General features: G+C 53.4%; 2 protein-coding genes across 2 annotated transcripts in view; one reads left to right on the top strand and one right to left on the bottom strand.

The window, feature by feature from the left end:
• Positions 1-3,918: 3,918 nt before the first annotated feature.
• Positions 3,919-9,212, bottom strand: GPR31 (G protein-coupled receptor 31). The gene has a single exon (XM_020885940.2). The coding sequence runs from the start codon at positions 8,680-8,682 to the stop codon at positions 7,714-7,716; it is 969 nt and encodes a 322-aa protein (XP_020741599.2). The 5' UTR covers positions 8,683-9,212; the 3' UTR covers positions 3,919-7,713.
• A 7,604-nt stretch (positions 9,213-16,816) lies between these two features.
• Positions 16,817-27,017, top strand: part of TCP10L (t-complex 10 like) — a 26,376-nt gene continuing 16,175 nt past the window's right edge. The window contains exons 1-5 of the mRNA XM_020885958.2: positions 16,817-16,932; positions 20,477-20,612; positions 22,476-22,691; positions 24,445-24,558; positions 25,682-25,840. Of these exons, the coding sequence (XP_020741617.2) occupies positions 20,478-20,612; positions 22,476-22,691; positions 24,445-24,558; positions 25,682-25,840 (624 nt within the window). The 5' untranslated portion in view covers positions 16,817-16,932; position 20,477. The remainder of the gene's footprint in view (positions 16,933-20,476; positions 20,613-22,475; positions 22,692-24,444; positions 24,559-25,681; positions 25,841-27,017) is intronic.

Genomic DNA, 27,017 nt, shown 5'->3' with positions numbered 1-27,017 from the left:
TGCATGCAGGTGTTGGACCAGGGTAGGGTTGTGGTGAGACCTGGCTACTTTTTTCTCACTGAGTGAAGAACTGTGTCATATGAGTATACAGCTGCTAGAGTGGTTTGGGCTTTTGTCCAGAGGTGGGAGAAAAGTCCCCTGGGCTTGAATCCCCGGGACTGCAAGGAGATCCAACCAGTCCATCCTAAAGGAGATCAGTCCTGGGTGTTCATTGGAAGGACTGATGCTGAAGCTGAAACTCCAATACTTTGGCCACCTGATGCGAAAAGCTGACTCATTGGAAAAGACCCTGATGCTGGGAAAGATTGATGGTGGGAGGAGAAGGGGACGACAGAGGATGAGATGGTTGGATGGCATCACCGACTCAATGGATATGATTTTGAGTAAACTCCGGGAGCTGGTGATGGACAAGGAGGCCTGGCGTGCTGCAGTCCATGGTGTCGCAAAGAGTCGGACACGACTGAGCGACTGAACTGCACTGAACTGGAAAACAAACCTGTCCTCTGCGCTGAACTCCCGTGTCTAACAGGGCTGTGTGAACACACAGCCTGATCTGATGGGAGCTGAATCTAACGGAGAAATGTTCAGTTTCGTGTTGAACGGAAACCAGATGCACGTGCTCTGGGGACTTCTGATTGTCCCTAACACAGGCACGGGGAGACGGCAGAGCAAAGCCGGTGAGGGGGTGACGTGTGTCGGGGAGAAGCAAGGACCTCAGAGGACAGGAGGGCACTGCGGATGGGGGCAACGGAGGCCCAGGTGAAGCTGACGCTGAGAGCGTGGAGGAGAGGTGCACCAGGAGACGGGGGCGGTGGAAACGGAAATAAAGTGCTAGGAGCAGAACTTCAGACCACCCGCCCTGACAGCCGAGCTGAAATCACTGCTGCGGGAACGGGAAGGGGAGAGCGAGAGGGCAGGAGAGCGCTCCTCTCCAAGGAGCAGGCAAGTGTGCACGCGAGTGCAGGGATTTGTTTAAAGGGCCTGACTCCTACACCCGCGGGCTGCAAGCTCCGGCGGGTTTCTGCCTTCAGGTCTGAGCGCAGGACGCCTCTTTCTCCGGGAAACCCACAGATCTGCCTCTAAGGCCCCCTCCTGATCGGACGAGGCTCACCCCATCAGGAAGGGTGAGGTAGCTCCTCTCCTCACAGGCAGCCAATGCAGACGCTGACCCGTCCCGAAAAGCTTCCACACAGCGCCTGGGTTAGGGTCTGGTGAGTCCCTGGGCACCAAGGTCTGGCCGTGTAGACACAGACAAGTAACCATCACGCTGACCGAAGAAGGGAAACTGAAAAATGCATTTGAAACTCAGTGAGGTGTAGGTGGGGCTTCCCAGGTGGTCTGTGCTTTAGGGTGATGGGTAGGTCAGTGAGCCTACTGCTGAGAGCTCAGTAGGCAAAGAATCTACCTGCAATGTGGCAGACCTGGGTTCGATCCCTGGGTCGGGAAGATCCCCTGGAGAAGGAAATGACAACCCACTCCAGTGTTCTTGCCTGGAGAGTCCCAGGGACAGAGGGGTCTGGGGGGCTGCCGTCTATGGTGTCGGACCGGACTGAGACATACGCGGCGGCAAGGAGGTGCAGACCGGAGTCCACGAAGGTGTAGCTGCTCGCAGGGACCAGGGGGCCACCCCGTGGCCGCGACGGACTGGCAGGGACGTCCACTCCAGGGAGGGCCTCCACCCCCACCAAGGCCTGTGGAGGGGGGGCGGGGGGGGTATGTGCCCAGGGCTGGCAGCTCTGCCGTTTTCAAAACCTAGACTTTTAAAAATGAAGAGTCTTGGGTCTTCTTAACTATGTATAGTATAAGGCAAATTGAAAATTACTTGTGAGTTAAACAGAAGCCTTCTGCGAGCAGAATGCAGCCTTTGGGCAGCTGTTAGAATTCTGAGGTGGACAAGGATTTAACCATCCAGACACAGCAGCAGCCTGGGGAGGCCTCTCCCGCACCTCTGGGTGGTCAGGTGGGTGCTGTGATGGTGCAGCGGACAGCCAGGAGGCTCGGTACGGGCCAGGAGGCCAGGGGCATGCCAGGTGGCCGGGTATGGGCCAGGTGGCTGGGAGCACGCCAGGTGACCGGGTACGGGCCAGGAGGCCAGGGGCACGCCAGGTGGCCGGGTACGGGCCAGGAGGCCAGGGGCACGCCAGGAGGCCGGGTACAGGCCAGGAGGCCAGGGGCACGCCAGGAGGCCGGGTACGGGCCAGGAGGCCAGGGGCACGCCAGGAGGCTGGGTACGGGCCAGGAGGCCGGGGGCACGCCAGGTGACCTGGAGCACGCCAGGTGGCCGGGTACGGGCCAGGAGGCCGGGGGCATGCCAGGTGGCCGGGTATGGGCCAGGTGACCAGGGGCACACCAGGTGACCAGGGGCACGCCAGGTGACCGGGTACGGGCCAGGAGGCCGGGGGCACGCCAGGTGACCAGGTACGGGCCAGGTGACCAGGGGCACACCAGGTGACCAGGGGCACGCCAGGAGGCCGGGTACGGGCCAGGAGGCCGGGGGCACGCCAGGAGGCCGGGTACGGGGCAGGAGGCTGGGTATGGGCCAGGAGGCCGGGTACGGGCCAGGAGGCCGGGGGCACGCCAGGAGGCCGGGTACGGGCCAGGAGGCCGGGTACGGGCCAGGAGGCCGGGGGCACGCCAGGAGGCCGGGTACGGGCCAGGTGGCCGAGGGCACGCCAGGAGGTCGTGCAGGGCTGTGCAGGGCCTCTGAGGTTGGGCCTGGTACCCTCACCCCCTCCATCTCCCATGCCCTGTGCAGCACGCTCACATCTCTGTCCTCTGCTCTATGAGCCTCACGCGGGACGAGGAATGCCCTGGAGCATGGTCTCCACTCTGCTCTCTGCTACAGGCTGAAGAGGTTAAGTGAGTCACAGGACAAAGACTGGCGCGTTAAGCAACCTGTCCCGTTTGAATGCGAACGTGGAAACCATCTGTGCCCCTTGTCCAGGGGTTGGACTGACAGAGAGAAGCTCCCATCAAGTCCCGGACGGCCCAGCCTGGGGCAGGGAGTGCCCGGGGAGGCAGGGGGCCGGTGAACTCGGGGTGTCAGCCTGGGAACCAGGCGGGGGAGGGTGTGAAAAGGGCCGGCGCTTCGCCGCTCCCTGGTCTCCCGTTTTCTGACTGCAGTCGGCAGACAGCTGCTCTGCAGGGCTGCACTGAAGACCCCAGGCGTCCCGTGTGCACAGGTCAGGACGTGGTCCTGGGGGGCTGGCCGCCCTCCCAGCCGTCCTTCCAGTGAATGGTCATCAGCCTTTCCGGATGGAGACATGGGCCCCACCCGGTGATGGGTTCGAGTTTCCCCGACAGAAGGGCAGCAGGGCTGAGCCTCCAGCTGAGGCCGGAGCGCTCCCGGGGACCGCAGCCTGTCCCACCCTGATTCAGGCTCCCGGGGGTCCCATGCCCGAGGCTGGGCGTGGGGGGCTCTAGGCTCTGCATCCAGGAGGGGCTTCTCCAACCACCCTCAGGACATGTGTCTTCCGGCCAACGGTTCCAGTGAAAAAGAGGCTTAGGCGTGGAAGCTGTCTGAGATCTCGGTGGAGTACAGAGCAGGGTGGCGGCAGAACGAACCTGCTGCGGGCCCGGTTCTCACCTTCTCCGTCTCTGATGTCATCAAGCACTTCCTGATTTTCAAAGAAACGTTTCTCCACTTCACATCGCTTGGGATGGCTACTATAAAAACGAACAAGCGAACAAGCAAAACCAGAAAATGACAAGGTCTGGGAAGGAGGTGGAGCAACTGGAACCCTCGCACACTGCTGGCAGGAGTGTGAGATGGGGCAGGCAGTGTGGATATGGGGTGGGGAACCCTCAGACAACTAGAACTGGAGTCACAGGGTCCAGCGTTGCTCTGCCGGGACGGCCTCTACCCATTTAAAAAAGATCCCTGTTAAACGGTGAATAAAGTGAATTCTTAACTTTAGATCAGGTTGGTTTGTGCATGTATTTACTCCGCAGATTTATTAAGCCTGTACTGTATGCCAAGCCTGGTCCAAGGAGCCTCCAGGGTGGGAAGTGCAGATGGGAGGTCCACGGAGGCCTCTGGGCCAGGGTGAGCCAGGCGGCGGGGAGGGGCTCCCAGGACAGAGTCTGGAGCGTCCCAGGCCCGAACCTGCACCTGCAGGATGTGTGACCCAGGCGGGCGCAGCAGCTGCTAGAGTCTGGAAAAGGGAAGAAGAAGGTGGCCGGGGTTTTCAAAGAGCAGCGGCGTGATCTGAGCAGAGAAAGAAATACATCTCTCGTACGGAAATCTGGGTCAGAGCTGAGGCAGGGCTGAGATTTGCAAGGCGCGCAGCGAGGTTGGGGACCCGCCGCGTTGCAGGAAGTGAGTCACGGGAGAAGAGAAACCAAAACCTGCCGCTGGCAGCAGGATGGTTGCGGTTCCGACGGCCATGGGGTGCTGTCTGTTCACACTTTCATTCTGAGTCATTTCCTTACTCGGAGAAGATCATCTGGAGAAGACAACCTCCGTGGTCCGTGTCTTTAAAGAAGAGGCCCGTCCACGTGCAGAGCTGGCGTCCGACTGGAGAGGCAGGACCAGGCGGCCAAAACATCCTCAGAGATGTCTGGAGGATCCTGAACCTTCCACACACACAAAAGATTGTCCCGTTTCACAGGATCCTTAGAAAACATGCAGAAAGGAATTGCTGGAAGGAAAGAATAGCAATAAAGCTTTGATGTAGCAAAGCCAGCCGGCTCAGGAGGCCGTGCTGAGGGCGTGTAGGTGAAACGTGAGTCCCCAGAGGGACCACAGGCTTGTGGGGACGTACACAGAGACCGCTGATTGAGCGGATCGTGTGGAAGCGGCCAGGCAGCACCTGCTGTACGCTGTGTCGTGAGCCGGTTCCATGCCCACAGTTTCGTGGATTGTTTCAGCCACATGGTCGCCCCGTGTGGTCTGCTTCTCCTGCCCCCATTTGACAGGAGAGGAAAGTTCAGAGCAGTTGGATGAACTGTCCCAGGTCACAAGGCAAGGAAGCGATGGAGAAGCATGCTGACACAGGGGCCCCGGGCACGGCCGCTGACCCCAGGACTCTCAGCCTGGCTGCACGGCGTCAGAACTGACGCTGTTGCTCAGCTGCGTCTGACTCTGTTTTTCTTCCACGTCCGACTCTTTACGACCTTGTGGACTGTAGCCCACCAGGCTCCTTTGTCCATGGGATTCTCCAGAAAGAATATTGGAGTGGGTTGCCATTGCCTTCTCCAGGGGATCTTCCTGACCCAGGGTTCGAACCCAACTCTCTTACATCTTCTGCATTGGCAGGCAGATTCTTTACCCTGGAGCCACCTGGGAAACCCAACAGAATTCATGAGGGGACTTCAATCTTACCCATGCCTCCCAGACTAACTGAGTCAGAACCCCCGGGTGAGCTGAGGCATCCAGGTTGCAAAAGTTCCCGGACTGATGCCCCAGCGAGTCCAGGAGACGGCCATCAGGACCCTGAGAGGCAGCAGATCTGTGACGAGACCTCCCCATGCGGTCCCCCGAGGGTGGGCAGAGCCGCTGGCCACAGCACTGTGGAGGGAGCCCGGCAACACGGCTTGTGGGAAGCAGTCAGTGCCCAGGGTGGGCCAGCAAGCCTGTCCAGACGGTCACGTGGGCTGGCTTTGCCCACCCCCACCCCAAGCGTCCCTGACGTCTGGACGGCTGTGTGTTTTCAGGGTGTGGATTTACCTGCATAGCGGCAGAGATGTCATCAGCACGAGGATGGTTAAGAAACATGTCCTGAGTAGATCACTGGGTTATCAATAAGGCTTATGGGGAACTTATCATAACATGGGAAAGGCTTCTATTGAATGTTAGTTTCTTTAAGTTCAGTTTAGTCGCTCATTTGTGTCTGACTCTGCGACCCCAGGAACTGCAGCACGCCAGGCTCCCGTTTCTTTAAAGCAGCATTTAGCATTGTATATGCCGTAGAACAAAGGAAGAAAAATGGAGACAATTCTTCTCTTTGAGACAGAAGAAACAGTTTAGAATGGCCACATCAGAGAATTTTATTCAGCGGCATCACACCTCATCTGGTCCTGTTTCCCTTCTAAGTCTTTTGAAATTCTGTTCACTCGGGCGGAACTGAACTCCGAGAAGAGAGCGCGGTGTTGCTGGGGGACCCACACCCCCCGGGACCCCCAGGCACACTGGCTGCCTACCTCCTCCAGGGGCAGGGTGGGAAGGTCATGCCCACATTTCAAGTCTGGTTCTGGCAAGGAGCCTACGTGGGAGGCACACAGATCCTGGAGGGGAGGTAGCTTTGCCATTTCCTGTTGCCTAATTCCAGCAAGGAGTTAATTCCAGTTAAGGTGTTTAACCTTAAACACCTTCATAGAGCACCTTCTGGGAAAAGCAGAAGTCTCTCCCTGGGGGCGGTACAGGTGAAGGTCATGCGAGGCCCCAGTGTGGGCTGCGTGGGACCCAGCGCTACAGGCAGATCCCGGGACCCGGTGCTCCAAGCGGACCCTGGGATCCAGTGCTACAGGCAGACCCTGGGACCCAGAGCTACAGGCAGCTCCCGGGACCCGGTGCTCCAAGCAGACCCTGGGACCCAGAGCTACAGGCAGATCCCAAGACCCGGTGCTCCAAGTGGACCCCGGGACCCAGAGCTACAGGCAGATCCCGGGACCCGGTGCTCCAAGCAGACCCTGGGACCCAGAGCTACAGGAAGATCCCAAGACCCGGTGCTCCAAGTGGACCCCGGGATCCAGAGCTACAGGCAGACCTCAGGCCCCTTCTAAGCATCTTGGAGTCTCTCCAGGGCGGCACCCCTGCCTTGAACAGAGGGTGGGAGATGAGGCAGATATCAGGGTGATGTTCTAAGTCCTCTGTCAGCAGCATGGGTTGCAGACTTGGGACATCATTTAAGAGGCAGAGGAGAAGAGGCAGCCGCTGTTAGTGTCCAGGGGCCCTGCCCACCTTCTCTGGGTGGCCTTGCGCCCGCCGGTCCCCAGCAGCCTTGCTCAGGACTTCCGCGTCGCGGGCATTGGGTGGAAAGCACGCTCTCACACCAAATGCTCCTCCAGGAGGCTCAGAGCGCAGCGGTTGTTTTAGAGCTGGGGAAGCAGACAGAATTTCAGAAGCACACAGCCATTCAAACCTTCATGAGTTCTACAAGCACTTCTGAGAAGTTTAGTGAGAAAGCACGCCTAATAATAAAGGTAGGCACTGACCGTGCTGTCTTGGGTGTGACCTATAATTTATGCAAGTGGAGCTCAAGTTTATCAAAGTGCGGTGAGCCAAGCAGCGCTGAGCACGGGACGCTTACAGCCGGCGGAACCTGGTTTCAGACCCGAAGCCCCACTTCCCCACGTCAGTTACCACAGTCTGCACAGTAGGTGCAAAAGAGCAGAGACCTCTTTGCATTTACAAACCAGCATAGGAAGTTAAAGTGATTTGCCAACACCGAACCATCAGAACCACACCAGGCTTGCCACCTTCCTCCTCCTCTCCCTCCATCACCGGACACCAGAGCATCTTTTCTCAGCGACGAGCATGGGGCCATGATTGAGCAGTTCAGCATGCCCCGTGATTGTGTCAAGGAGGCTCCGCCGGCTCCGTTTTGAGTAGTGGCTCTGTGAGGCTCTGTCGCTGGAGGAAATCGTGGTGAACAGCGTGGGCAGGACGCTTGCTGGCACGGTGTGAAGTGTGTAGCGCCGAATCCTGACTTCCCATCCTGCTGGCTCGGCCCCGGGAGAGTCGTCTTGGAGACAGGGAAGGGCAGGCGGTCCTCAGGAGTCTGAGTCTCTGAGGTCCCAGCCCGGGGCCTCTGCTTGCAGCCTGCGGGCCCGCAGGGTGAGCGCGTAGAAGAGCTTGCGGTAGGAGTGCCGGAAGGCCGGGCTGGAGAAGCAGTAGACCACGGGATTCAGCACGCCCTGCAGGTAGGTGAGGCTGCCGGTCACGTCGGCCGCGTGCATCGCGGCGGTCAGCAGCCCGCAGCTGCGCGCCCCCCGGGAGGCAGCCAGCAGGACGCGGGCCACGAAGCAGGGCAGAAAGCATAGCGCGAACAGCACGCCCACCGCGCCCACCAGCGCCCGCGCCCGCCGCAGCTTGGGCTGCTTGTCCGGCTCCCGCAGCCGCTTCCGCAGGGTCCTGAGGATGCCCGTGCTGCAGAACAGGATGAGGCCGAAGGGCAGGATGAACTGGACGAAGAAGAGGGCCTCCTGCCAGAGGCGGTGGAAGGAGGACTCTTCCCGGGGCTCGGAGCTGGGGCACTCCACCTCCGAGAGGAAGGCGCTCTGGTGGGTGAGCCCGGCCATGAGCAGCCAGACCAGGCCCGAGATGCCCCAGGCTGCCCGCAGCGACAGCGTGTTGACCCTGAGCCTGGAGTGGACCACCCGCAGGTAGCGGTCCAGGGTGACGGCGGTGAGGAAGGCCAGGCCTGCCCCGCGGCACAGGGCCCGCAGGAAGAGCAGCGCTTGGCAGGGCGCGTGCCCCAGGTACCAGCGCTTCTGCTCCAGGTAGAAGGCGGCGTGGAAGGGCAGGCAGGCGGCCAGCAGGAGGTCTGCCAGCACCAGGTTGAGCAGGTAGACGGCGAAGGGCTTCCACACCTTCAGACGGAAGAAGAAGGTCCAGAGCGCCACGGCGTTGCCCAGCGTGCCCAGCCCGCACTCAAGCAGCAGCAGCGAGGCCGTGGCCACCTCCGCCGCCTGGCTGTGCGCCGAGCAGTTCATCGGCAGCATGTCGCGCATCCCCGCCATCCGTCCGGAGCTGAGGCTTTGGGAGCGAAAGGCAGGGATGGGGCCCGAGGCTGTGCTCGTTCCCACAGGGAACACACTGACAGCATCCGGATGAAGTCAGAGACAAAGTAAAATTTGTTTGGGGAAAGAGGATCAGGAGCGGGGGGAAAAAACCCTTGCAGTTTTGTTTTGCCCTGAAGAAGGGGAAATTGTGTTTCACTTCCCGTCGTCCTGTGCTAAATCGAGTGCTTTATCCTGAGGGTCTGTGTGTGGCCCCGGAGGGGCTTGGGAAGTTCAGGAAGACTTTATAAAGTTAAGATAATGAAGGGAACAGATTGTTCTCGAGTTTGCACTGTTTTCCCACAGTCAGACCCGGTGCTGCGATCCCTGAGAAGAGGACGTGGATGACCCGGTCATTTGACAGTTGCCCACTTTCACTTGTCCTTTCGTTTCATCAGAGCTGGTCTTCTGTTGAGGAGAAGATCCTACCCTACCCTCCCCACACTCCCCACGTGGGGACCCGCACCCCTGGGGGTCGGAAAGCCCCTCCCTCGGTGGGCTTGGAAAGCAGAGTGAAACCGATGATGGGTCTGGACGCACAGGCTCCACCAGCATGTCTGGTCCACGAGCGCAGGGATGCACTCTGTGTGCTGGTGATGAAATAGTGCCTGACGCATAAGCAGAGTCAAAAACCAAATACTGATGAACCCGTCATTCCGACCCATCCTGACCCTGACTCACTGGGTCTTGGCCCTGATTCGCCCTGTCTCTCTGCAGCCTGATTCTTTTTTCTCTTCCGACTTCATGACATGCAGGATCTCGGTTCTCCGACCAGGGGTTGGGCCTGTGCCCCCTGCAACGGAAGCTCTTACCACTGTACCTCGAGGGAAGCCCCTGTTCAGCCTGCTTTGCGCGTTGGAGTCAAATAGGGTTCAGTTCTATCTGGCTTCTCCACTCAGCAGCCCTGCGGGGTGCAGATGAGGACGTCGGCGTGCGGGGTCCCCGTGTCTGAGACACTCTTAGGTGCATGCGCTGTGCACCGTCATCTGGGACTTCACGGGTGCCAGACACGTGTGCTGCAGTCGTCATTAACCTCTATCCGATGCTTAGACTTTCAGCAAAGCTCTTTTCTCTCCCAACGTCGTGGTACAATTCCACACCTGACTTCAGTTCCATGTGCTTCGACGCCTTCATTTCTGAGACCTAAGCTGGAAGCTTCAGGAGGTTTTTCATCAGTGATGATTACTAGCTGCCGTATGTTTACCGTGTTTCAGGCACTGTCCCGTGCTCACCTGTGTTACTGCAGTGAACTGAGTGGCATGAGGTGCAGGAGGCACAGGTCTAAGCGCTGCGCCGTGGATGACGGCATGGTGGTTCAGAGAGGGGAGGTCACTCGCTCCAGGTTGCCGGGCAGTGAGCGGCAGGAGCCAGGTCCTCCCAGCCCAGCCTTCCCCAGAGCCCGCGTCCCAGCCACTCCGCCCACGGCTTCCACGCCTGCAGCGGCCTCACACCTGTGTGAGCGGAAAGTCCAGGTCTCAGGAAGCCCACCACGGCCTTTGATTTGCATGACTTCTCAGGCAAATTGACTAGTGTTCCTTCTTGCTTTAATTTTATCAGGTTTTCCTTTTCAACTGGACCACCAGCCCACACATTCTTCCATCTCTGCATCATGCAGGTTCACCTGCCTCTTATTTCCTAAGAAGGTGCATTTGGAGAGTTGTCTAAGCTTTTGCAATTGCAGAAACATCCTGCCTGGTACCTCTTGTGACGCCTCCAGGGACATGAGAGGATGTGTTCGTTCCAGCTGAGGGTTGGCTGGAGACCACCATCTCATCTCCAGGGATGCTGTGGCTCATGGTGACGCCCAGGAAAGCTGGCACTCACTCAACTGCTCAGGGACAGAAGTCACACAAATGCAGGAAAGAAATGGATTACATCATTTCAACGCATTGAAAACTTGGAGAGACCTTAAAAGCTCCTGTCCCTTAACTGCAGATTCACAGTATACCAAAAACTTTCTAAATTACAAATATTCTAGCTCAATAGGTAACATAAACATGAATAATTATGTATTTTCCCTTTAAATATAAAAGGAGAATAATTATATATTTTTAATATATAATTAATTATATAATATATAATTACTTATATGTTTCCTTTTAAATATAAAAAAAAATCAAAGTTATAGAGTTAAAAAAAATTCTGCTTCTTTTTCTCAGCATACTGGTGTATTCTCCTTACTTCTGGAAGATGGTATTGTCCTTTAAGAAGTTTGTTGTGATCTGCACAGTCAAAGGCTTTGGTGTAGGCAATAAAGCAGAAATAGATGTTTTTCTGGGACTCTCTTGTTTTATCTATGATCCAACGGATGTTGGCAATTTGATCCCTGGTTCCTTTACGTTTTCTAAATCCAGCTTGAACGTCTGGAAGTTCATGGTTTACATACTGTTGAACCCTGGCTTGGAGAATGTTGAGTATTACTTTGCTAGCAAGTGAGATGAGTGCAATTGTGCAGTAGTCTGAACATTCTTTGGCACTGACCTTCTTTGGGATTGAAATGAAAACTGACCTTTTCCAGTCCTGTGGCCACTGCTGAGTTTTCCAAATTTGCTGGCATATTGAATGTAGCACTTTCACAGCATCATCATTTAGGATTTGAAATAACTCAACTGGAATTCCATCACATCCACTAGTTTTGTTCGTAGTGATGCTTCCTAAGGCCCTCTTGACTTCACATTCCAGGATGCCTGGTTCTTGGTGAGTGATCACACCATTGTGATTATCTGGGTCATGAAGATCCTTTTTGTATACTTCTTCTGTGTATTCTTGCCACCTCTTCTTAGTGTCTTGTGCTTCTGTTAGGTCCATACCATTTCTGTCCTTTATTGAGCCCATCTTTACATGAAATGTTCCCTTGGTATCTCTAATTTTCTTGAAGAGATCGCTAGTCTTTCCCATTCTATCGTTTTCCTCTATTTCTTTGCACTAGTCGCTAAGGAAGGCTTTCTTACTTCTCCTTGCTATTCTTGGGAGCTCTGCATTCAGATGGGTGTATCTTTCTTTTTCTCCTTTGCCTTTAGTAAAGAAACAGTCAAGTATGCAGAATGTGATAAATTTGCTTTTCAGGACTCTGTGCTTTCCTAGAGACATTTCCTTCTGTCCCAGCGTGTGAAATCCCAGACACCCTCTGGTGCCCCTGCCAGTGAGCGGATTTGGTCCGTGGGGGACAGGCTCCCAGAGGGCGGCTTTGGCGAGGGTCCCTGCAGGACCCAAGTTTAGGCAGGGACCCCGTGCTGCTGTCGAATTTGCCTGCTGTGAGTGAAATGAAGGTCCCTGGAAGCCGTGCCACAGGAAGGAAAGGCAGGGGGAAGGGGCGTCGCCTCTGCGGGCCTGCACTTGCCGAAGTGCCCTCACACCTGGGGAAACTCGCCACAAGGGGCTTCCCCGAGGGGTCGGGAGTGAGCAACTTTCTCCTTCCAGAGTGGGGATCCACATGGGAGCTCGGAATCTGGACGACGTGTGAGCAGGGCTGCAGCTACTGACGCTTTGTAAGGTGGCAAGCCTTCTCCTGCCTTAACCACGTTTGGGCCGCCGCGTAATCTTCAGTTCGGTCCGTCAGTCATGTCTGAGCGTTTGCGGCCCCACGGACTGCAGCACCCTGTTTATGCAGCATACGTGAACCCAGAGGTGGCCACACCAAGTGAAGTGAGTCAGACAGGACAAGTACCACACGCTGTCCGTCCCCTGCGCGTGGGACCTAAAGTGCGGCTCCGATGAACCCGGCAGAGAACAGGCCTGCGGTTGCTAAGGAGCTGAGGAGGCTGGGAGGACGGCCTGGGAGTTCGGGGTCAGCAGATGCAAACTACTACATACAAGATGGGTGAACAGCCAGGTTCTTCTGTAAAGCAAGGGGACTGTTTCCAACAGTCTATAATAAACCATAATGGGAAAGAGTATGAAAAAGAACGCATATCTGTATAACTGGGTCACTTTCTGTGTGGCGGATTTTAGCACAGCATTGTAAATCAACTATATTTCAATAAAATCATTTTTTTAAAAGCCCTCATGTGATGATGAACTGCTAGATACGGACAGTGTATGCACACGTGTGTGTCTGTGTGTGCATCACAGATCTCTACACTGATCTGAGAGGAGCTCAGCTAGCTTTTGGGGGAAGACGACTGCTACATCAGATCTTTTCAAATTTGCTTCAAAGTCAACTTGGATAACTGTTGTTAGGACGCCGTGGCCCCTGGCTTCCGCTCCTCCCCACGCCTGGGCCGGGGGCGGGGATGCTGTGCTCCTGAGTTTGCGCCCCTCTCCTCGCCCTCCTGGCAGAGTCTGGGGGGGCGGGGGCGGGGAAGGGGTCAGTGCAGCCACCTCATCCCCACCACCCCCGCCTTCTGCTGTCACAAACCGCCCCTGACATTCCCGCCATCACTCTGATAACACATAACTCAAAGGATTAGGAGAAATCGACGCTCATTTTCCTAGACACAGGTTTGCTTTTTCACAGAGGAGTCTCAGATTTCATCCCATCGCCAGTCTCATCATCTCATGATGAGATCCCATAATGAGATCTCGTCTCATCATCTCAGCGCGTAACAAACAAGAAACACAGGGAAGTGCCGGGAAAAGGGAAGTCACTGTTACATAACCGCCCGTCACACGCGGGCCTTTACACAGAGACAGGGTCACGCAGTCCCTGCTGCGCGCAGCCTGGCTTCCCGCCGGGCCATTCTCGCGGATCAGCAGACGTGACTCTGCGCGCGGGGAGGGCTGCTTGCTGGGTGGTGTGACTGCCCCCGCTGCGCGCCCTCCGGTCAGCGCTGTCTGCATTCTCTCGCCTCCTCTCTGCTCTTCTTCTCCCAGGCCTGAAAATGGCCAATGCAGTTTCTGTGCTTACGAGATGGATTGGAAGGTGGTCTAGTGGGCTTTAAATTCTCCTTCTCGTGAGCTCAATCTTGTCACTGATCACACATGTTCTCGCCCTTCCCCACGTCTGTCTCTGTCTGTGCGTCTGGGTGTGATGCCCGTGTCCACATAACTAACCACGCTGCGAGGCTGCTTGTCACATGAGCGAACACTGCGGTCCTCAGCCTCGGGCTGATGCTTCCAAAGAAAATGTGTCCCTCTCAAGTGTAACCTCACAGGCTAAAAACTTTAGAATTTACAGCTAGTTCCTTATTATTGAAGTGACCTATTCAGTCAGAGAACATATAGGAAGCTGTAAAGTAAAATTGAAACAATCGTTTCTAGTCCCACTACTTAGAGACACTATTTGCTAACATTCTGGTGAATTTCCTTTCGGTTCTTTCTGTGAGGCGCCGCTTCACACAGGCTGCTGCTGTTGCACCCTCAGCCGCTCGGTCGTGTCTGACCCTTTGTGACCCTGTGACCGCAGCAGGCCAGGCCTCCCTGTCCTTCACCATCTCCTGGAGCTGGCGCAGACTCGGGTCCACTGAGTCGGTGATGCCATCCAACCATCTCATCCTTCTCCTCCTGCCTTCAATCTTTCCCAGCATCAGGGTCTTTTCAAATGACTTGACTCTTTGCACTAGGTAGCCAGATATTGGAGTTTCAGCTTCATCATCAGTCCTTCCAATGAATATTCAGGACTGATTTCCTTTACGATGGACTGGTTTGATCTCCTTGCAGTCCAAGGGACTCTCAAGAGTCTTTTCCAACACCACAGTCTGAAAGCATCAATTCTTCGGCACTCAGCTTTCTTTATGGTCCAGCTCTCACATCCATATGACTACTGGAAAAACCATAGCTTTCACTAGATGGACTTTGTTGGCAAAGAAATATCTCTGTTTTTTAATATGCTAAGTTTGTCATAGCTTTTGCAAGGAGCAAGCATCTTTTAATTTCATATCTGCAGTGATTTTGGAGCCCAAGAAAATAAAGTCTGTCACTGTTTCCATCGTTTCCCCATCTATTTGCCATGAAGTGATGGGACTGGATGCCATGATCTTTGTTTTTCGAATGTTGAGTTTCAAGCCAGCTTTTTCACTCTCCTCTTTCACCTTCATCAAGAGGCTTTCTGCCATAAGGGTGGTGTCATCTGCATATCTGAGATTATTGATATCTCTCCCAGCAACCTTGATTCCAGCTTGTGCTTCATCCAGTCCAGCATTTCATATAATGTACTCTGCATATAAGTTAAATAAGCAGGGTGACGATATACAGACTTGACGTACTCCTTTCCCAATTTGGAACCAGTCCATTCTTCCATGTCTGGTTCTAACTGTTGCTTCTTGACCTGCATACACATTTCTTAAGAGGCAGGTAAGGTGGTCTGGTATTCCTATCTCTTTAAGAATTTTCCAAAATTTGTTGTGATCCACACAGTCAAAGGATTTAGTGTAGTCAGTGAAGCAGAAGTAGATGTTTACAAAGTGGATTTTTTTCTCCATTTAATTTGTAATCTTAAAAAGCTTCTCGTGTCATTGTGTTTTGAAATATTTGGAACATCAGCATCGTAGACATGGTGAGGGATATCCTACAGCCGAGCCTTTGTCTATGCCACTAGCTATGACTTTACAAAAGGTTCTAAGAGACGGAACTTGTGTCCATGATATAGGAGGGCTTTGCATGTGTTTGATTTTAAATTTTGTTGTTTTTAGTAAATAGGTGTAGAGTTGACACAGAAGATCGTGCATTTCTTTAGTTTTCTTTATACATCTTTTAGGCCAGGAACTGGGGGATGAAACACACTTTGGGGGGGCTCGCCGAGGAGGCACTGGGAGTGGATTCTCCTACCATGGGACCCTGCAGGGCCCCCGGCCCTGCCCCGGCCCGATGCACACCCCTGGGACTGAGCTGTGACCCGGTGGAAGTGCCGCCCCGCCACTCCGTCAGTGACCCGGGACGAACCTTCTAGTCCGGCTCCATGCAGCTCTGGGAACCTGCACTCAGGCCAGCAAAGCATGAGTTTCAGGGACAGGCCCGCCCTTTCCTGTTTCTCAGGCTTGTGGTTACGGCGAGCTGGCTGCTCCCCAGCTGTGACCCTGCTCGGGCAGCCCCCCGTGGGTGGCAGCTTCCCACAGGGCTCAGGGGTGCGGGAAACTCTGAAAGAGAGTCAGAGTTTACCAGGTAGTCCTCTTCATTTATCGACATCAAACAAAAACTGAAACCGCATTCACATCTAAATTTTGCAGGCTGCGGGACCGAGGAGAAAGGGACCCTCTGACTTGGTGCTCAGAAGAGGCAGACAGGGGATGTGGAGAGACGGGGTCTGTCCTGTGTGCTGAATCCCGTGACCGAGAGAAGAGGAGCTGGTAGTCACAGAGGACCCCACTCCGCACCGACTGGGCTCCTCAACCTGGCACGTTCATGGGGGTCCCAGAGCCAGGAGCACATTTAAAGTCATACTCCAAATTCAAACACCTTGGCCACGGTTAACTAGACATTCTCCCTGGTGTATTTGAAGAATATTACGATCTGGTCAAACTGTTCTTGTTAAGAGGGTTCTCTAATTAGACAGTATCAGGAATGTATTTTCAAACCGTTTTCTCAGTGGGCAGCATTAGTAACAAATAGTCTTTCTACTGAACCACAGGATCACGCCTTCATAGAGCTATGTAAGAGCCTAGAAATGCCTTTTTCTTCTAGCACTTTCCTAGAACTCCCAGCAACAGCCGGCACGGTTGAGAGCACAGCTTCCCTGACACGTGGTGCCCCAGGGCCCGTGTCCGGGTCCTCTAATCCTGTGGCTTCACCTGGAAGCCCTGCTCTCCTCCCATCCAGGGTCTGCAGGCTCGGGCTCGGCCCCCTCTCCCACCTCCAGGGGTGTCATCTGATTTATTTCCCCAACCGCGGACGTACATAGCCACGCTCCCTCTGTGTCTGCAGGGATCCTGCTACCCTTCTAGCAAATAATGGATCAAAGGACAGCTTTTCGTCCTTGAGGACTCAGGCTAAGAGAAATGAGGCCTTGCTCTGTGCTATGCATGGAAAACTTGATATTAAACACATCGTGGGCGGTCAGTTGGGGGGTGGAGTCCCACCACCTTCAGTTCCTATGCGGGTAATGTATTCCGCTGACTTTGAACTGACTACACCCAAACCACACGTTTGTAAATATTTAACTGTCTTCTAACTTAATGAAATCATAAAGCTAGCCAGAGTGTTGGGAAGTGTGGTCCGCGTGTGCCCCTTTAAGGCGGGGAGGCAGTTTAGAATCAATCGCTGTTCTCTGAGAAGGAGTGGCAGGGTCAGGGTGGCTGTGGGGGGCCAGGACCCCACCCGATGACCGCCCTGGACTAGGTGAGGCGGCAGGACTTGCTGGGTCGGCTGCGGGTGGGGGTCTCCCCAAGACTGCCTTAGGAGCTGGCATTCATCCTGTTAGAGAAACACGAAAGGAGCACCTTTCTAGAGTCACAAGGATGACACACTCAAGCCAACTTCTGAGTAAGACTTTGGTAAAACCCAGCTGGGGATGGGATGACGGAATGATTAGTTCACTAGTCTCTGCTGTTGGTGCTTTTGATTACCTTTCTTCACCAAACAAATGCTTTAACTTCTTACTTTTCTGCCACTGTGGTTAACTGTTCATTCCATGTTTAGTGTAGTTCGAAGTTTATGAGTAAATGCATTTCTGTTTGCACACAGGTGTAGATGTCATAGTTTCAGTGGTCCTTTTAAGCCTGCCGCCTCCCCCAAGCGCTTGCCCTGGGACAGTCACTGATGTCTTCTGTTGCTGTTGTTCGGTCGCCAAGTCATGTACACTCTTTGTGACCTCGTGGATTGCAGCACACTAGGCTTCCCTGTCCTTCAGTATCTCCTGGAGCTCGCTCAAACTCATGTCCATTGAGTCAGTGATGCCATCCAACCATCTCATCCTCTGTTGTCCCCCTTTCCTCCTGCCCTCAATCTTTTCCAGCATCAGGGTCTTTTCCAATAAGTTGGCTCTTCGAATCAGGTGGCCAAAATATTGGAGATTCAGCTTTATCATCAGTCCTTCCAATGAATATTCAGGGTTGATTTCCTTTAGGATAGTCTGGTTTGATCTCCTTGCAGTCCAAGGGATTCTCAAGAGTCTTCTCCAGCACCACATTTCAAAGCATCATTTCTTCGGTGCTCAGTTATCTTTATGGTCTAATTCTCATATCCATACATGACTACTGGAAAAACCATATCTTTCTTGGCAAAGTAATGTCTTTTGCTTTTTAATATACTGTCTAGGTTGGTCATAGCTTTTCTTTCAAGGAACAAACATCTTTTAATTTCATTGCTACAGTCACCATCAGCAATGATTTTGGAGCCCAAGAAAATAAAGTCTGTCACTGTTTCCATTGTTTCACCTTCTATTTGCCATGAAGTGATGGGGCCAGATGCCATGATCTTAGTTTTTTTGAATGTTGAGTTTTAACCTAGCTTTTCATTCTCCTCTTTCATCCTCATCAAGAGGCTCTTTAGTTCTTCTTCACTTTGTGCCATAAGTGTGGTATCATCTACATATCTGAGGTTACTGATATTCCTCCTGGCAATCTTGATCCCAGCTTGTGCTTCCTCCAGCCCAGCGTTTCTCATGATGTACTCTGCATGGAAGCTAAATAAGCAGGGTGACGATATACAGCCTTGACGTACTCCTTTCCGATTTTGAATCATGTAGGTTGTTCCATGTCAGATTCTAACTGTTGCTTCTTGACCTGCACACAGATTTCTCAGGAGATAGGTAAGGTGGTCTGGTATTTCCATCTCCTTAAGAATTTTCTACAGTTTGTTGATATCCAAACAAAGATTTTAGAATGGTTAGTGAAGCAGAAGTAGATGGTTTTCTGGAATTCCCTTGTTTTCTCCATGATCCAAGAGATGTTGGCAATTTGATCTCTGGTTCCTCTGCCTTTTCTAAAACCATCTTGAACATCTGGAAGGTCTCGGTTCATGTACTATTGAAGCCTTGCTTGAAGGATTTTGAGCATGTCCTTGCTAGCATGTTAAATGAGCACAATTCTGTGGTAGTTTGAGCATTCTTTGAGATTGCTCTTCTTTAGGATTGGAATGAAAACTGACCTTTTCCAGTCCTGTGGCCACTGCTGAGTTTTCCTAATTTGCTGGCATACTGAGTGCAGCACTTCAGCAGCATCATCTTTTAGGTTTTGAAATAGCTCAGCTGGAATTCTATCCCCTCCACTAGCTTTGTTCGTAGTGATGCTTCCTAAGGCCCACTTGACTTCACATTCCAGGATGTCTGACTCTAGGTGAGTGACCACACCATCATGGTCTTTAGGATTATCCAGGTGACTATGGCCTTTTACGTGAAGTTCTTCTGTGTGTTCTTGCCACCTCTTCTTCATATCTTCCGCTTCTGTTAGGTCCTTGTGGTTTCTGTCCTTTTTTGTGCCCATCCTTGCATGAAATGTTCCCTTGAAATCTCCAGTTCTCTTGAAGAGATCTCGACTCTTTCCCACTTTGTTGTTTTCCTCTATTTCTTCACATTATTCACTTGAGAAGGCTTTCTTATCTCTCCTTGTTCTTTGGAACTCCGCATCCAGTTGGGTTTGTCTTTCCCTTCCTCCTTTGCCTTTCACTTCTCTTTCTTTCCTCAGCTGTTTGTAAGGCCTCCTCAGACAACCACTTTGCCTTCTTGCATTTCTTTTTCTTTGGGGATGGTTTTGATCACCACCTCCTCTACGTTACAAATCCTCATCTATAGTTCTTCAGGCACCCTGTCTATCAGATCTAATCCCTTGAATCTATTTGTCACATCCAGTGTATATCATAAGGGATTCAATTTAGGTCATACCTGAATGGCCTAGTGGTTTTCCCTACTTTCTTCAATTTAAGTCTGAATTTGGCAATAAGGAAGGAGCTCGTGATCTGAGCCACAGTCAGCTCCCTGTATTGTTTTTGCTGACTGTGTAGAACGTCTCCATCTTCAGCTGCAAAGAATATAATCAATCTGATTTGGGTTTTGACTGCCTGGTAATGTCCACGAGTAGAGTCGTCTCTTGTGTTGTTGGAAGAACATGTTTGCTGTGACCGGTGTGTTCGCTTGACAAAAGTCCCTGTTAGCCTTTGCCCTGCTTCATTCTGTACTCAAGGCCCCACTCGCCTGTTACTCTGAGTCAGCCTTAATCCTCATTTTGATAAAGGTCCGGGTTTACTTAAAACAGAGCGGAAAGACCGTCAGCTGAGGGTGGTTTCAGAGGACCCCCTGTGTTTGGGGGAGCTTGGTTGCTCGGGTTTAGCTCTGCTTTCTGCCGCCATGAGGTGCGGCGGTGGTGGACACGCCGTCCCGGAGGCCTGATTCCTCCTCGAGTCTGCACACAGCCTGGCCGGGAGCCGCAGGAGTCTCCGTGGCTGAAAGCCCGCAGCCTGAAGGCAGGAAACGCGTCCACCCGTCCCCTGCCTGGGGTGTCCGGGGGCAGGGCCAGCGCCCCACTCTAGGGTGGCATCCCTTGTCTCCGGTGGCCCAGACTCGGCCCACTGGGGGTGTTGGGAAAGCCGCCCCTTCAGCCCGGCGGACGGAGGGTCCGTTCCAGATGTTGGGCAGTGCCCCTCATGCTGAGTGCAGAACAGGGCCCTCAGTTTCCCATGGAGACGCTCCTGAGCACACCCGGAGTCCCGTCTGCACGGCCCGATGGCCTGTGAGTTCGAGTGTCTGCTCTCCACCGCCAAGGAGAGCCTGCGGGTGGCTGCTCGGTGTTCCGTGGGAGCTTGGCGGACACCGCCATGGCCTGTCTGTGAGTCAGCTTTGTAGGCACCACGCAGGCCGAGCTGGACTGTCTTGAGGGGGGATCCCATGCTGCAGTGGGGGGCAGCCTGCACCCCCTCCCTGCCCACCAACCTTCTGCTCCTTCCTCAGAATGCTGAAGGCTCACCTGGGGGCCGACAAGCCAGCGGAGACAGAGCCGAGCTGCCCAGAGGATGGCGGGGCCGGGCCCCACCCCGACACAGCGGCTGGGTGCTCCCCAGAGGACGGCAGGGCTGAGGACATGCTGGTGAGCGGGGCACAGGCCCGGGGGTGCAGGCCTGCGGGGTGCAGACACAGGGGTTACAGCCTGGAGGATGCAGGCTTGGGAGTGTGCAAACCTCGGAGGTGCAGGTCCAGGGGGTGCACAAACCTCAGAGGTACAGGTCCAGGGGGTGCAGGCCTGAGGGGCGGTGCTGGCCTGGGTGGATAAATGGGGGTGCAGACCCAGGGGGTACAGCCTTGGAGGGGTGCAGTTCTGGAGGATGCAACGGGGGTGTGCAAACCTTGGTGGTGCAGGTGCAGGGGAGCATACCCAGGGGGTACAGGCCTGGGGATGCAGGCCTGGGTGTGTAAATGGGGGTGCAGACCCAGGGGGTGCAGGCCTGGGAGGCTCCGTCCTGGTGTTGACCCTCTCTTACCAGTCCTTGCCCGACTGTGTCCAGGGGACCCAACTCTGGAATGCCCCTGCTCCTCACCCTCCCTTCGTGACCTTCAGGTTCTGTGTGGGGAAAGTAACCGGGGTCTGGAGGACAGGGAACCATGCCCAGGCTTCTGGGGCCTTGTCAGCCCACCCCTGTGCCCAGAAGCTCTGTGGCATCAGCCTTCATGAACTTGGTGTTTTTAGAATAATTCCTGCAGGTGAGGAGAAGAAGAATATGAATTTAATTCACTATGGAAATGCAATGACTTTCCCACTGTTTCTAGAAGAAAATGAGAGAATGATATAATTACTAGTTTCCTCTCAAATTGTGTTATTTTTTCCTTTTAATAGTTAATTTGCAAGTGTGGTGTTTATTTTTTGGAGGTAATCTCTATAAAAGGAAAATATCTTTCTCAAGTTCTAGGGTTTTTTAAACTTAATTTTTCTGTCTTCTAAATCACTCTACTAAACTGTTTCTAAAGTAGGCAAATTAATACCTTCTTTTCTGAAAACAGCTTTTATTCTTATATACAAAGAACATTTCCTTTGTTATGCCCAACAGCTTATAGTTTTTTCTTAAAAAGATAATTTCCATCCACTTTTAAAAAAGCATATTTATTTCTTTACTTACCTATTCTTGTTTTTGCTGTGCATGGGCTTTCTCTAGCTGTGAGGAGCAGGGCCTGCTCTAGTTGCAGTCCACGGGCTTCTCGCCACAACGGCGTCTCTCGCGGCAGAGCCCAGGCCCGGGGGAGCTCAGCCTTCAGCAGCTGTGGCGCGTGGGCTCAGCAGTTGTGCCTCACGGGCTCTAGAGTGCAGGCCCAGCAGTGGAGGTGCTCAGGCTCAGGTGCCCTCTGGCATGAGGGGTCTCCCTGGACCAGGGACTGATGCAGCGTCCGCTGCACAGCAAGGCGGATTCGTAACCACCAGACCTCCAGGCAAGCCCCTTATATTTCTAATTTTGAAGTCTGTTTGTATCTTAACATGGAAAGCTGGACATAACTGAATGAAGAAGTGCAAAGCAACAACTCACATCAATTCCCCGTGTTTCATTCTCTGCACTGAGTGTTCTGTGTGCAGGTTTCCCCTCTCAAAGCAATGGCCCGAGGGCACTTTGTGTCATCATGTTAGAGGAGCAGAAGCTGAGGCCCAGAGAGGTTAAGTGCCTTTCCTGAAGTCACACAGCAAGGAAGGGGGCGCAGCCAAGGTCACGGTCTGGGTCTGAATCCCTTCAACGCTCACGCTGTCCAGTCCAGGCTGTCCTGACCCCTCAGGATAAGATGAGGTGGGAAGAAGCGAGACCCCTTTCAGCCTCTTCTGCCCCAGGAGTGTTTTAGCAGGAGGATAAGCCTCCTGAGCTGGTAGTGTCACGTGGACGTGACTTGGCGGAGACGGACAGAGGTCTCCTGGCTGCATCGCGCCCAGCGGCCGCGGGCTCCTGACAGTGGTCCTTGCTCTCTCCCGGCGCAGCGGCTGCAGCAAGAGTTCTCGGGGCTCCGAGAGGAGTTCAGGAGGCAGGAGGCCCGCTGGGCAGCCACGCACCGTGAGCTCCGGGCCCAGATGGACGCGCTGGTGAAGCAGAACCTGGAGCTGTGGGCCAGGCTGAGGGCCTCGGAGAGGCGGCGCCTGGAGGCCAAGCGGAGCGCGGCGGGCTCGGTGCACGTGAGAAGATGCTCAGACACTCAGGTACCGGGGCCTCTGTTTGCTGGCCCAGAGCATCTCCCCCAGAGCTGCGTGCTTGGCGTTGGGCGGCCATGGCACTTTCCATGCAGGAGACAGGGGGCTTGCCTCCTCTGGCCAACTCCACACCCCATGAGCAACCAGTTCAGTCGGGAGGGGACAGGGCGTTCACGGGGGCCCCGCGCGTCTGTCTGCAAAGACATCTGCCAACACCAAGCAACAGCACGTGGGATGCTGCCCGGGTTTACGGGGGCGGTCTGTGCTTTCTGCCCCTATCGACCCCTGCCACGACCCCCGAGGTGGGTCTGTCCTACCCCAAGGATAGTCACGTGGCTGGGGAGCCCAGAGTCTAGACTCGGACCAGCTCGCTGATTCCAGAAGCAGCCCATGGGCCTCAGGGCCGCTCTGTCCATGCCGGGGGACCGCTTAATGGAGAGGTGGGAAAGTGACCACCCTGCTTCCCTGCACGCGGCGCCCGGCTTCCACGTGCGGGTGGCACGGCGGAGCATAGGCAGCAGAGACGGTGGGGTGGCCCGGACTTGGTGCTGTGTTGGCAGGTGCATCTACAGAACTGGACCCTTCGAGCTGTACTTGCAGGAGTCAGCAAGAAACCATGTAAACAGCTCGAAATGTAACCGGGTGTTTCCTCTAGCAGATTAAGGGAAGCGCCAACACTTCTTGTCTGCACGCACTGTGTGCTTCTGAGCCTGTAGTTCAAGGACTTGAAACTGAAAAATGAAGTTGCTCAGTCGTGTCAACTCTCTGTGACCCCAGGGACGATACAGTCCTTGGAATTCTCCAGGCCAGAATACCGGAGTGGGGAGACAGTCCCTTCTCAGGGGATCTTCCCAGCCCAGAGATCGATCCAGGGTCTCCCACTTTGCAGGCGACTTCTTTACCAGCTGGGCCCCCAGGGGAGCCCAAGGACTTGGGGTATCTCTGATACCCTCCCTCTCTCATCTCCCTTTCTCATCTCTATCTCTCATTTTCAGCTCTTGTACTTGGCGGGCTTCCAAACACCCCTTAAGTCTGTGCACAGTCCCCGTCACAGGGTCCTGGGGTTACTTAGACGGACCAGGCCTGCCCTCCAAAGTACACACCTGATCTGAAGGGAACAGACACACATGTGAAATGCACACCTTAGGTGCACATAGGTACATCTGTGTGCAGACACGACTTCAGGGACAGAAGATCAGAAGGTCAGCGGCCTCAAGGTCAGTGACCACTCACGAGCACACTGGACCAGCCTCCCCTCACCCCCCACACCCTCGCCCCTTCCCCGCCCAGCCCTCCTCTGGGCTGAATGGTGAGTAACTTAGAATACTTCCTCCCGCCTGAGGGATAGGGCCGCTTGCTTCAGATCTGGGAGGCGACGGCTCTCCCAATTCCGATCTGAGATAAACTGTGAGTGACACTAGAAATGGGGTCACGTTCTTCCTTCTTGAATCCTTTCTCAGCTGAAGACACACAGCTCAAGGAAACAAATTAGGTGTTGGTTTTGTTGCCTTGGGGATCTCGGGATATTTTCAAACAGTGAGCCATGACATCCCCATGTTTGGGATGTGGTGTGTGTTCCTGGAGAACCTTCCACACGTTGAGGGGAGAATCCCACCCCGGTCCCCCACTTGGCATCCCTGTTTTTTCCCTAAGACACTGTAGTTACTGTTGAATGGATTAAATGTGCATTTCTCTCACAGTTACTGTACCTCAGGAGATGTGACCTCGCTTCCTGAATTTTCTGTGTGATAAACTGTCTTAGGTGTCAGAGTCTACTGTCGGAAAAACGTCCCCTCTGCCAGCTGATGCAGGGATAACGCCGAAACATGCTGGCCGAAGCCACAGTGCAGCGCTCCTAGGACTGCCGTCAGGGAAGGTAACTTCCACCAGCTGGACTCTTGGGTTTGTCCTCTGTGAGAGGACGCCAAGGCTGGGCACCCAGGCCCACGTGTCCCCGCAGCGTCCCGGGGGGACCCTGCCTCCTTGAGGGATTGCCTCCTGGTAAAGCAGGGTTCCCCTCTCTTGCCGCAGTCTCCCTGGGGCCCGAGGGCCGAGGGCCTGGCAGGGAGCTGGCCACGGGCGGGAGGGCCGTACACCTGGGTCTGGGCTGTATTTCCAGCGATCCAGCCGCGGGTCAGGGCCCAGGTGACCACAGCCGTGACCCTGTCTGGCTCATCCTCGTGTGTTCCTGCAGCCGTCGCGTCCCCTTGTGGCTTGTGCCCTGGACTCTCTCCACGCACAGCTCACGCTGCTGTCTGGGGGCCTCCTGCGGGGTGTTATTTTATCTTGGCTGCATTTTCCTGGCTAAGGGCAGCCCCTCTTTAGTCCATCTTACCAGCAACATATTTGCTACTTCAGTTCTGAGGCGTCGTCACACCTGGAGGCCAGCATCGGGTAGTGGGGTGACTCGGGCAGAAAGCCCCCGACTCCTGGGGTTGGCCTGGTGTCCTGCCCTCCTGCCCCAATGCCTATACTGAGCAGAAAATATTTTATTCCTTGAAGGAGGGTCTGGGCTCTCCTAATCCAGGTGTTTATTAAAAGGTGGAAAGCTGTCTTTTTCGGGTCATTGGGGTGGGGAGCGTCCAAAGCTCCAGCGCTGTGTGGAGTTGCTGGTTTGCTTTGGAATGAAGCCTTCTCTTATGTTCTGTATTGAACTGATTTAATCAATGCATGTGCAAGTGAAGAATTGGTGTGCTCACACCACAAAGCTATCAATTTTCGAATAAGGCAAAGGATAGAAAAAATTTCTGTTGCATGTTTTAAAATTCAGTTTTGAGCAATTTCTTTTGCCATAATAGCAAATCTCTTCTAGACAATCAATGCTAACTTTCTTTGATTCCATGTGAACACGGGCTAGCATGTGGGAGACTAGATACACCAAGAATTCTGCTTTGCAGCCTGTGCAAAACAGGGCTAGAACAGCCTAGCATGAGGTTTTTGCCGATATTTTTGGATAATTATTGTCATTAATGCAAAAGTAGTCCCATGTTCATTTTCAGCCAATAAGCAGAGAGGCAGAGAAAACTGACTCAGGGAAACCGATACCATGTGAAGATGGCGATAAGACTCTTTCCAGAAATCTTCAAGACAGACATGCAAAGCCTCCTGGGAGGGAACAAGCCTCTGAAGAAAGGCCAGCCCTGTCTGAGGATGCAAAGGTAGCACTGGGGAGTAGTGAGAATTTGTACTGCTTATGCTGAAAGTCTAGGTTTAGATGGAATTCCACTACGTCTAAAAAGAATACTCAATTTATCATTCTAAATAGTTTAAATTTATTAAGAATAATTATATTTTCATATACTAATGAATATTATTTGACTTTAATGCTAAAAAAGTAAACGAATGGAGCTGATTATCATTTTCTCTGTTGTGCTCTGTGTTTTCCTGCACCTAAACACGGCCCCTTGAATAACTGACTCAATGGACATGAGTTTGGGTGAACTCTGGGTGTTGGTGATGGACAGGGAGTCCTGGCGTGCTGCAGTCCATGGGGTTCCAGAGTCGGATACGACTGAGCGACTTAACTGAACTGAACTTACTGTATAGCAGACATTGAGAAACATTACAAACCAACTATACCTCAATAGAATACATTTTATTTTATCTTTTAAGCAGTTATTAATAGGCATGTGAGAACTAAGAAAATTTACCCAAATCAACTATTTTTAAATAAATTTACTCATTTTAGTTGGAGGCTAATTACTTTACACCGTTGTAGTGGTTTTGCCGCACATTGACATGAATCAGCCACGGGTGCACATGTGTCCCCCATCCTGACCCCCCACCCTCCTCCCTCCCCATCCCATCCCTCTGGGTCTTCATCCCAGGGCACCGGCCCTAAGCACCCTGTCTCATGCATCGAACCTGGACTGGCGATCTTCTTCATGTATGATAATATACATGTTTCAATGCCATTCTCCCAAATCATCCCACCCTTACCCTCTCCTAGAGTCCAAAAAACTATTCTATATATCTGTGTCTATACATAGAATACATTTTAAAAAAAATAGCCCCTAAAAATAGAACTGTCATATGACTCAGCACTCCCACTCCTGGGCGCACATCCACAGAAAATCATAATTTGAAAAGGTACACACACCCCAGTGTTCATAGCAGCACCGTTTACAACAGCCAAGACCCGGAAGTAACCTAGATGTCCTTCAACAGAGGAAGGATAAAGACGATGTGGCACACACATACAGTGGAGCTTCATTCAGCCATAAAACAAATGAAATAAGGCCATTTGCAGCAACATGGATATAACCAGACATTATCCTACTAAGTAAAATCAGATGGAGAAAGACAAATACATACGATGATATCACTTACATGTAG

This window comes from Odocoileus virginianus, chromosome 34 (genome assembly GCF_023699985.2).
Source record: "Odocoileus virginianus isolate 20LAN1187 ecotype Illinois chromosome 34, Ovbor_1.2, whole genome shotgun sequence".
Lineage (NCBI taxonomy): Eukaryota > Metazoa > Chordata > Mammalia > Artiodactyla > Cervidae > Odocoileus > Odocoileus virginianus.
This window is presented reverse-complemented; position numbering and strand designations above follow the sequence as displayed.

Bases quoted from the DNA above. Each gene is read 5' to 3' on its own strand.
- GPR31 (XM_020885940.2), bottom strand. From the start codon at position 8,682: ATGGCGGGGATGCGCGACATGCTGCCGATGAACTGCTCGGCGCACAGC.